Source organism: Equus quagga, chromosome 21, assembly GCF_021613505.1.
Source record: "Equus quagga isolate Etosha38 chromosome 21, UCLA_HA_Equagga_1.0, whole genome shotgun sequence".
NCBI classification, from domain to species: Eukaryota; Metazoa; Chordata; class Mammalia; order Perissodactyla; family Equidae; genus Equus; species Equus quagga.
In genome coordinates this window covers 18,910,044-18,922,167 of record NC_060287.1, presented here as the reverse complement: position 1 = coordinate 18,922,167, position 12,124 = coordinate 18,910,044, and the positions used below count along the sequence as shown (strand labels likewise).

Genomic DNA, 12,124 nt, shown 5'->3' with positions numbered 1-12,124 from the left:
TTTTATAGAATCCTTACACCATTTGTGTTAAGAGCAAGACAAGGCAAGCAGAGGAGGGATACTATAAAGCAATGATTTCCTTACTATCTTGTACTGTTTTTTTGGGTCACTCAACAGACTTCTATGTCCCAACCAACAGAGTCCAACTGGTAATTTATTATTATTTCCTACTTTACTTTCTTTTCCTTTTAATGAGAAAACAAATCACATTTTCACTACATGATGAAATTCTACATAAGTGAAAAGAAGTGCTGTAAATTGTTTTAACTTCTCAGAATTAGCTAATTCTATTACCGAAAATGCCATGATTGGTAGTAAAATGTTGAGTTTTCAAAACACCATTTTTTTTGAGGAGGAGGAAGATTAGCCCTGAGCTACATTTGCTGTTAATCCTCGTCTTTTTACTGAGGAAGATTGGCCCTGAGCTATCATCCATGCCCATCTTCCTCTACTTTATATGTGGGACGCCTGCCACAGCATGGCTTAACAAGCAGAGCCATGTCCGTACCCGGGATCTGAACCGGTGAACCCCAGGCCGCCGAAGCAGAACGTGTGACCTTAACCACTGTGCCACTGGGCCAGCCCCTCGAAACACCACTTTGAAATAAATTTTAGTAGACAAGATGAATTTTTATAGCTGGCTTCCTGAAAACATATATAAGACATCTGCATTTTACAGTATGACTTTCACATCTACGTAAGGAAGAAATGTTATTAATAAATGAAAAACAATCATATCTTTTAGAATATTCTGCCATCAAATCTAACATTTTGCAATTGTTTTTCCACCACTCAAATTTCAAATATTAATTTTTTTCCACCAAATTGAACTTTGGGGATTTTGCTAAACTCTTACATCATTACTAAAGATAGAAACTTTTCCGTTATTAAAGTTATTGTCAAGAAGAATAGGGCAGTGGAAATATCTTCCCACCACTACCTTATTAAAGAAAAAATGTACACGTTGAAGGAAAATAAAAAGCTGTTGACACAGGCATATTGAAGATCAGCCTGAATGAACCAACACACTTTGAAATCATTGACTCACTTTGAACTCCATGGGAGCGTACTATTTTCCAGGTTTCTGAAGCCACTTCTTTGACATCTACTTGATAGTGATGGATAGGCACACCTCCATGGGAGTCGGGCTTGTTGAATGAAACCTTGGCTGTGGTCTGTGACAGCTCTATAATCTTCACTCCATAGGGACTGGATGGCACATCTACAAAGGATCAAAAACAAAGGAAATATAACCCAGGTAATGTGAACAGCCATTATTAAGACTTATGGTGCTCTGAGAATTAGGAAGAAAAGAAACTCCCTACCTTTGTCACAATATATTTGAATTACAAAGCTTCCATAAACCGCTGAATGATCTCTTCAAATTGTTAGGAACTATACACTAGTTAGTCTTTATTACCATAACAAGTAAAGAGTGAAATATTCAATATTAAATTTCATTCAAAGAATAATTTTACTTCTCCCTTTTCTATACAATATAAACATTCTATTTACATTCAAGGAAAACAAGCGTGTGTGTGTGTGTGTGTGTGTGTGTGTGTGTATGAAAGAGAGAGAGAGACAGAGAAAGAATGCAGGTATAATTAAAATATAAGAAGAAATAAAAATTTTATTAAATGTGAAGTTTATAAAAAATGTCATTATGATCCAAATAAAACTTCAAGTTATCTGTTTTAATTTCATCTATGTATTATTTAATTAAAATAAACCTTTAGCTGAGATACCTGTTTTACTCCTATATTTAAAAATCACTATAAAATCTTTCTTGTGTGTGTTTTTGTATCAAATTTTTTCTATTTTGTATTACTCACATTATTTCAAGCTCAACAAGATATCCTGGGTGGAACTTTATTTTCTTTTCTAGTATACAAAACTTTACAAAGAATTATCTGAAAGGCTGAACAGCAAAGAGGAGAAAATGAGAGAGAAGAAAAGTCTCAATGAGGGAATCAATGAAACCCCTGCTCCAAAAACATGAAGAGTTAGAGGCATGCTAAACTTTAAAGGAATCCCTCTGTACCCTTGTCTGTGTCTCGATCTCTCTCTCTTTCTTTTCAATATTACATTTGCAATTATCATGATGTTTGGAAATTTACATATAACCTGTAAATTATATGCATATATTATATATTCTATAAATGTATAAATAAATATATAATTTCATCTCTGGAATTAACTTTACAAAAACAAACAAAGAACTTGATTAAGAATAATGCAGTAAATGTAAACTTCTCTTCTGATATAATAAACATTCATATAAATATCTCCAATGCTTGTCAAAAGTCAAATGCCTTATTTACTAGAGTTTAAAGAGAATAATGCAGATCAGATAAAAATATGCCTTATAAATAGTACTAGGCAAGAGCCAGGAGGGTGGGTTTATGGCCTTTTGGATGTGAGTAAGGCAAAGAAATGCAACACTGCATTACAGCTCTAATTAGTGACTGTAAATTACTTGAGATCCTATGAAATGCATTATGGTATAACTCTAAGGTTTGGAAATAAATGTGCAGAATACTGATGCACCCAAAGTCAAATTGCTATTAAAATCTTATCTGAAAATAAAAATTTTAAATTATCTAAATAGTCTATTTAAGCTGTTATACGTAAAGATTATCATGGTTTTCATGTTTCTTTAATTCGTAGGTTATAACTGTAGGTTCTTTTCGTCTTTAGGTTTGATGTAAAGTTAGCAGAGGAGGAAAAAAAACAAGCTGAGTGACTCTCTAATGTCAACTAGGTCTAAGTAGGGCATCACAGCAATTATAATCTTCTGTCTGAGGACACATTTCACAAGGCAAGGTCCCAAGTACTGGGGGAGGAGGGAGAGCTGTGGCTCCTCATGGGCTCCTACCTTTGACCATAGGGCATGCACATGGTCCTCGGTTCTCACCCTGTTCATAGAGGTACGTACCATTGGTTAAGCTGGATGCCTCAACATGGTACACCTACTGAGATATAGCCTGTTTTTTCTTAGTGCAAAGGTATCATCGCCAAAACATGGGCCAGTGGGTATCTTTTTCTAGGCACAGAGTCTATTTTCAGACCTGTTCACTCTTATCCTGGCTTTTTGTCTATATTTATATCCTGTTGGCTTCTTATTTCTGTTACCTGACCAAATGGAAAAACATACTTATGACTTGCATCTCTAGCATCTTCCTAAACATTTTTTTTTTTACATTATGATTTTATACATCCAACCACCTACTGACTGCTAAACTATTACATGCTTATACATGCGTCCATACAGATGTACATGTAACATTGAGGAAAATGACTGGAATATACTTAGTCCTCAGGAAATTTATGATAAATTAAATATTTTAGTAATTAAAAATAGCATACAAAGACACAGAACATGTCCAAGTGAATAGTGTCTGATATGCCTAGAATCTCTAATTCTTCTCTCCATCCTCTCAATTGTTTTATAATCACATTCATCCTTGAGTCTATCTCTTACATAATTACAATTAGTCAGGAAGTTATTTTCATCTTTCCTGCATTATAATTCTTGTATCCATCTCGTCCTTCCTGTGTCCACTTTAACTCCCAAGCCCAGGCCCTATCTGCCTCTGCCTGTACTGCCATTAGTGGCTCTCAGCTTCCTTTTCTATTGGACATCCCACCAAATTTCAATCCATATGGTGCATAAATGCAAAATCAATCTTTCTAAAGCACCACTTTAATCACGTCACTTCCCTGAGGAGGATATTCAGGAGTTTTCTCCTCTTTACAATATCAAGGTTAAACTTTGCAATCTGCCTTTCAAGATCTTGAGTTATCTAACCTCAATGGGTGTATGCAAACAGAGGGTCATAGTGTGAAAGACTATCAAACACAGCTCAATGTTTCAAATGAGGCTTGTGCATATTGACTTCTATACACAATGCTCCTCTCATTGTTAGCATAATTTTATAAACTACTTCCTAGCACCTTCTATCTCAATAATTAATGAATGCCACTCATCACTGAATGAATAAAAATAACGACAATTGTGCAAACACATATTTGTTTACGTACCCTTTCTTTTCACCTCTATTAGTACCAGTCTAGTACTGGATTAAGAGCCTGGATACATATCATCAGAATCTATGGATCCAAAGTCTGGCCTTGCTACTTTTGTCAACTGCAATCTTAGACAAATAAATGCCTTAATCTTTTCAATCATTGGTATTTTTTTCTCTAAAATGGAGATTAGAATAATACCCACAGCTATGCTTGTTCTGAGCATCAAGTAATGTAGTGTACTTACCTGAAATATACTAAGCACTTACTAAATATGAGTCATTGTAATTTTGCTATCTCTCCCTGATAACCATACTCCTTCTGTGACATTATTGTGTATCCATTGACATCTATCAACATTTTAGTCAAACGGAAGGTAATGGATACAATATTGAGGTTCAATTTAGTAATGCATGCTGTGTCTAACAGCAAAGAATTGGTGCTATGATCTAGGAGTCAGATAGAAACAATCTTTGGAGTTGTTGCATGACCCTCAGCAAATTAAACTGGTTGGGTATTAGTTTCCTCAGAAGCAAAATGGTAACAACAATACCAACCTTAAAGTTGTTGTTCTGAGGATAAGTTGATGGATATAAATCACTGGACATTCACTAATATTATTTTGACTTATCCTTTCTTTAAAATGGCTGCTAGTGTATAAATAATGTTGATAAACATGCTGATATTTATACAAATGCCTAAAGTTATAGTTCAATCAAAGCATAAATACTAAAACTTATAAAAAGTCAGCCTTGGTAATAATTTTATCTTGTAACAGGTAGAGGAACAATGGGAGGAGTTCCTCCTCTGACTTTAATTCTGATAAAATATAAGAATACAATTAAATAAAGAGGAACTAGCAAGTAAAGGGGAAGTACATGAAGCCTTATGGAAAGAGAAGAGGGCAATAATCAGATATACACATAGATGTCTGGAAACAAATTCAAGATAGTCCGTCAAATATGTTCCTCTGTCAAACAAAAAAGAATCCCAAAGTGAAGATACTTTCTATAAAGTAAAATTCTGAAGGTATATGTCCGAAAATACTCATGTGGAAGAAAAAGGAAAGGAACTAATAAATATAATGTGACTGCAAAGCAGATCTTGGATGAGTAAAATTTTTAATAAAATTTCAAAATGAAGGCGAATCACAGAATTACAAAACAATATTTCCTCAGGCTTTAGAATAAGCTAAGAGTATAATATGCTGAAGACAACAGCAAAATGGATGAGTTGTATATGTGTGTGTGTTTTAGCTCTTCACACTCTCTTCCTCAATTTCATCAATTCTCAGCAAATAACAGATTCAATATGAAAGGGAAAATGGATCTCATCAAGCAAGGTCACTCAAATTGTGCCCTATCACCTCTGGATGAACCTATAATGGAAGTGTGCCCTGCTCTTTTCCAAGGCTAAGCCCTCCATCTCTGAATGGCAGTTCTTGAACTTTTCTGCAGAGTACTGCATCATCAGAAAGCCTATCTCTTCTCTTTTCTTCTCATTTGGATTTTTAGTATCTTTTTCTTCTCTGTCCTAATACCATGAACTAGAAAGATCCTGCAAACGACAAACATTCTGCAATCCTACTCTCTTCTCAAGTAACAAACTCTTCTTTTGTTTCCCTGTCATTCTGTTTGAATATGTTGTTCCTAATTTCTGCCCCAGCATCTTTATTTCTTCTGAGAATTTGGTTTCCTAGAATGTTGGGAAACTGGCAACTAAAATTTAGTTCAGAGACCCTGACTCAGCTGTTACCCCACAGATGAGGATGCGGTATTGCTAAACTTAGATCAATTGGAAGAGTTTGATATTTGTAAAGTTTCCTTTAAGTGGAAGTATTTAAGTGAATTATTATTCCAGGATATTGTTTTAAACCCTATCCTAGATATTTTCTATTGACCATCCACATCAATTGCTATCATGTAAGCTACTCCCCTTTATCATAAGGAGTGGAAGGCTAAAATCTGCATTTCCCAGACTCACTTGCTGCTATGATTTTAAGTTCCACGGAGGCACTCAAGGAGTGTGAATGGCATTCCCACTTTTCTGAAAAGGTGCGTATGGACAAGAGGACCTGCAGATGTGAATGATCCTTAGAGCTGGACTAATTCCACAGTCCAGTCACACAGTTTCTGGGGCAGGGTGGCTGTGATGTCAGCAGAGAGGTAACTTGGCAGATGGGCTTCCTGACCTCTGGTTAGCAGTTGTAGACTTGGTCTTGGACCTCACCTGTGGTATTTTGACCTTGAAGCCACAAAACTGGTGGCTATCTCTTGTCTTCCCTTTCCTCTGCCCTTCTAATACTTTCATGACCACCCGACTTTCTACATTAAAATTTTTCATGCTCAGTTTCTTCATTAATCTCCATCTGATAAAAGATCCAAATATTAAGGGAATTGTTAGATAAAGGATTGAACTTCTTAAGTTTAGTAAAACCCAAATATACAGAGTGTCATTATCAACTGCACCCACCTTAGGGACTATGCTGAGATGGGTTTCACGTATTTCTGCTCTGAGTGGCCACCTTATTTCCAATAAGATTCTCTATATATTTTTCCTATTTCAACTGTGAGCTAATCCAACATTATAGCCAATCGGCATTACATCTCAAATGCTATAAACTTTTTCTCATTTCACTACCCATCTGGCTTTCTCCAATTGCCAAATACAAATCATTCTGCTATTGATATTTCCACAGCATTTGACGACATATGTTTAAAATTTTCTCCTCACAAGCAATTACACTTGTTATATATAATTTTTTTAAATTTTATTTGTTTATATACTTTTAAATTATCAATTAAAATGAAGTACTACAGGGATCGGTCCTTGATTATATCATTCTTACCTCTAATGTCCTCCATTGAAGTGCTCATTTACTCCTGAAGTATCAATGGAAATTATTTCCTCAAACATACCCAAGTCTTGACCCTTCTCACCAGTCATGGACTCCCATATCCATATTATTAGTTGAGAGTATCAACGATGACTCATAAGCAAATCAAATAAAACACACTGAATCCTTTATACATTCAAACTCATCTAAATCTACTATGAGCCAGGCAATTTTCTATGTTCTGGGGTAAACTTGAGACAGCAATCACTCCTTCTGTGGAGGTTATGTTCCAATTACATAAAAGTAATTATAATACATAAATTATTTATTATAAATACTGTGATGAAAAATTAATCAGGGAAGGGAGATAGTCTAGGCGGGGATAGGGAGGAGCCTTAAAGTGTTGTAATTTTCAATTAGGTGGACAAGAATATCTTTGCTAAAAAAAGGAATTTCTGACCAAGGACTTAAAGGAGAAGAAAATGATTTATATGAAAATGCAAGAGAGAGAAAATAGGAAATACAAAGATGAAATAATGCCTTGAGTGTTTAAAGAATTAGGGAAATCTGCGTATAGTGGCACAACCAAGGTGGGGGAAAGGAGATCGTGTTCAGAGAAGGCCAGTTGGGGTGGAGGTTGGGAGGGGAACCTTGTGAAGTCTGATAGCCTTTATAACTACTATAGCTTCATTTCTGATCAAAACAGTAAGCCACAGAAATGCTTTGTGTAGAAGAGAATTATGCTTTAATTTCTTTTAGTAGTAAGAAGCCCTGTTGATCTTTTATTTAAACTAAACTCTAGGGCGGCAAAGGCCAAAGCAGAGAGGCTAGTTTAGAAATGTTTGCAATAATCCACATGAAAAGCAAAACGAAACCAAACAAACAAACAAAAATGACTAGAATCCAGAGCTTGATTTCACGAGAACAATGAAATTCTGGAAACACTTTGATGATAGAGTCAACAGGACTTGTGAAAGGGTTGGGTCTATTGTCTGAGTAAACAAGTCAATTCAAGGATGACTGTGAGTTTCTTGACCAGAACATCTGGAAAGAGACAGTGCCATTTGCTGACATAGGAAAGAATTACAAAGGAAGATATGTAGAGGTGAATATAGGAAATTAGCTTTTCATATCTGGACATTTGGATATTGGCATTGGCTAGAGAACATTTAAGTGAAGAAGGAATTGAGCAGTTGGATAAAAGTAGAGCATTTAGGGAAAAGATCCAAGGTGAAGAAGTATTTTGGAGTTCTTAGAGTATGGGTAGCATTTAAATCCATAAGAATTTAGAAGAATAGCAAGGTCATGAGAGTAGATAAAACAAAAAAGAGATTCCAAAACTGAGGCACAGTGCTTTTAAAAGGTCAGAAATATGTGGAACAACTAGCAAAAGAGATGGAGAAGGAATGGACAATTAGGGAAGACAAAAACCAGAAAAGCATGTGCCATACTAGTTTAGTTGGGGGCTAGGGAGATGATTCAGGGAGGAAAAAAGTGATGAACTTTATAATATTCTGCTGCTAAATCAAGAAGTGTGGGGACTGAGACTATACCACTGGATTGAGCAAGAGAAAGTCAATGGATACCTGGATAATATCAGGTTTTACAGAGCAGTGAAGGCAAAAACCTGCCTGGAAAAGTTTGTGACAGGATGAGAGGAAAGTAATTAGATATAGCAAATATAGTCAATTCTTTTGTGAACTTTATTTACTAACAGAGGAGAAGAGAGTGAAGAAATGATGCCATAGCCAGAGGATTTACAGGGCAAAATGATTTTTTTAGAATAGAAGGAATTATTTTCCACTGAGGACAAAAAAGAAAAGAGCTTACTTGTTTTTAAAATTGATACCCACTAGACCAAAAGAAAAGCAATCCATTTGCCTGATATATATATATATATATATATATATATATATTCCCTTTTTTTCTGGAACAGTGGACATTACTTTAGAATGTTTGATTTTACATTTATATATTTTGGGCTATTTTGAGAAGCATGGAAATTGACAATTGCCCTATACCCTATGCTATGTTGAACTCAGTTTCTACAATTCTACCAAGATAGTCGTTCCAGGATAAATGAATCACGGTGCTTTATGACTAAAAGCTCCAAATTTTCCTTGCTGTATATATAATGTAACAGAATGCAGACATGATGAACGTTTTTAAAGAGGTCCGTAATTTGATCTCTCACTACCTTTCTATTTACATCATCACCATTGATCCCCTCATACGATAAGCCCTCCAGTCCTCCATTAAATGCTCATCTCTTTACAGTCCACAGCTATTCACAGCATTGTACTTTTTTTCTACTCATCTTGAGTCTGTCCATCTTTCCCTTTCTTCTTCATTGGACCCGTTTCTACTCTCCCTTTCAGACTCAACTCAAAAGTTGATACCTATTTGAAGCCTTCCCCAAGAATTCCAGTCAGAATCCTGTTGTATGTTCCCAAGCATTTGATTCACACTTTTATTGCAATCCTTATCTTTTGTACTCCTTAACTTATTTGTAAAGATCAGGTGCCATGCATTATTAATCTTCAGATTCCCAAGATCTAGAACAATACCTGGCACCTACTAGAACCTCACTATACGTATGCTGAGTGAGTGAATTAACAAATGATTAGGCATTAATGCAAACGTGGATTCCTTAAAAATACAATTAAGCTATCCTAATTTCCTTTTTAAAAAAATTTTAGGGAATTAGAAATTGCAGGGGATGGCATAAGTAGTGTCTGAATACAAATAAAAGTTTGTCTCACAGTTTCTGGAAAAAAAAAAGAGCGAGATATAGACTTTTCCAGGCTAGATCATAAAACTGATCGTGTAAGAGAAAGCTGACACTACGTTTAGTTGAAGAAAGTGTGTTTCCAAATGAACTAGTTTTAACCTGCTTTGCAGTGTTAGGGAACAAGGGTCAGGACAAAATGCAGTCTGAGTACGAGGACATGTAGATTGACTCTAATTCCCTAGCTACAGAATTCTGCTCAACTGATCCAGCTTCACCCGTGTGTAGATCTCCGTCCTCAAAAATGACTTGTATACACTTATCTAAGACTGAGGTGAAAATCCAGATGACCACTGCATGGTATTTATGAATTAAATTAATCTTGGAAAGAGAACAAAAACATTGGATTTTGAGAGGGTCTCAGTAGGTTAAAGAAAAAGAGCCCAAACTGGCAAGATGAGATTTAATAGGGTTAAGTACAGAGTCCTGAACTGAGGTTAAAAAAGAAAGAAATCAACTGTGAAGCGAAGCACAGAAGAACCACTTAATAGGAGTTTTTGTGAAAAAGATGTAGGACAAGACACTAGAAGGAAAAAAGCAGCAAAATCGCATGAAATTTTGTATTATTTAATAGAAATATAGTGTCCAGAATAAGTGAGGTCATTATCCTATTATCTGATTTTACTATGCTTTGGTATACAATGCTTGCACTATGTCTAAAGAGACATCAGCAAACTGATTTCTACCCAAAAGAAAAGCAACCAATGGGAACATTAATTTGGCCATACTAGTAGCTAGCTAACATGTGTTGGGTACATGCCACGTACTCCTGCTTTGAATGTGTTTCGTGGCTTAGCCCTCACAACAGTTTATCAGGTATATCTTGGAATGACTGCAGTGGGACCCTGAAACCCCCGTCAGGAATGAGGCACCCATTCCCAGGGCTGGAAGTGTTCTCTTATGACAGATTACAGCAGTGTCCCTCCCCTAAAACTTCCCAGGAGGAGGTGACTTTATCAGAAAAGTGTGTCAATTAATGAAGCAAAGATGAAATCATTGTACTGCAGTTTAACATGAAAAGTTCAGAGTTAAATGTTAAATATAATGATGTCTGTCTGTCTCTGTCTCTAATTTTATTTGTATTTGACATTGTGGTAAAAAAGTTAACAAAATCAGTTATCAAACACATCTGTGAAATATCTTAAATTTTCCATAAAATTATATAAAAAAGTATTTATTTGAATTTCCTAAAGATGAAAAATAGGTCAAAGAGGACTGGACCAACTCTTGCTCATGAACATGAAGCCAGGGTTTCATAGAAAGACTTTGTTCACTTTTCCTGATTTAATCCAAGCACAGTTAAATATCTTTTATTAAAAAAATCATTTGAGAAATGAACAACCATAGATTCCTTGATATTAGTTCTGAGAATGTAAACAAAAATAGAGTTGAAAAAAAGGACTTGAATCATTAAAATTACGTGTAGGAAATGGTACCACAAAAAGAGATGCTGCCCTCAGGATGAGTTTTACTCATAGGAGCCCTTTGATCTAGCCAATATTTTATCTTACTCGTTGTTTAAATCATCATCATCATAGCAAACTGTGTTTTTATATAGTATTTCCTAATTTGTAAATGTTTCTTTCCTCTGTAAGATATGTATAAATAATATCTCATGTACTTCGTTGAGGTACTGTGAGAATTATAGAGATGACTGCTCATGATTCAACTTAGCTAATCACTCCTATCTGTTTTCTGGTTAGAACTTTATCAAGCTGTTCTTTCCCAGCAGAGATAATGGCAAAAAAAGTGGGACGCATGGAGGTGTAATGTCCAGCTCATAAGTCGCATCTATATGCCTATTTCTATATCCTGTTATAGTTACACTGTTACTGAATAAAGACTGTAAGTCCACTGTTTAAAAACAATGCTATCATCGTATTTATTAAGAAATTTAAAAGAGATGTCTTAATAACTTGCTATATTTAGTGTAAAAATTATACCCACATATTTGAAAATCCCAGTTGTCTGTGAATAAATGATTACTTAATATGCAAAAATGTCCTTTTTATATTTTAAAACCACTTACAAGATTACATATCAAACTATGTATGCACACACAAAAAAGATATGGATGATTTTTATCAAGAATTTTACCCATGTTCACAAGTTATGTTGCTTTCCAAAGCTTCTCTATCTTATGCATATTTGTTTGTTGGCCTTAATTTCCTGCCTTTTATTCTTCTTTCTTTTAAAATAATTTCATTATTTATAGAAAATTTGAAAGAATAACACATAGAACTTTTCTTTTTAATCTGAACCATTTAGAGTAAGTTGACATGATGCCAAGTTTAGCATTTATTTACTACAATAAAACATTCTCCTACATAAGATCTATAAAACAACTGAATTGCTATGTAATCCAAAAACCACAATCAAAATTTACCTATCAGCCCAATAATGTCATTTATAACAAAAAATGCATACATAGCATTTGTTATTTGTTTATTTTTCTTTACTGTCCTTTAGGCTAG

At 34.9% G+C, this 12,124-nt stretch overlaps 1 protein-coding gene across 1 annotated transcript in view; it reads right to left on the bottom strand.

The window, feature by feature from the left end:
- NCAM2 (neural cell adhesion molecule 2) overlaps nucleotides 1–12,124 on the bottom strand; it is a 480,413-nt gene that overhangs the window by 93,364 nt on the left and 374,925 nt on the right. Inside the window, exon 14 of the mRNA XM_046648333.1 lies at nucleotides 1,049–1,222. Coding sequence (XP_046504289.1) covers nucleotides 1,049–1,222 — 174 coding nt within the window. The remainder of the gene's footprint in view (nucleotides 1–1,048; nucleotides 1,223–12,124) is intronic.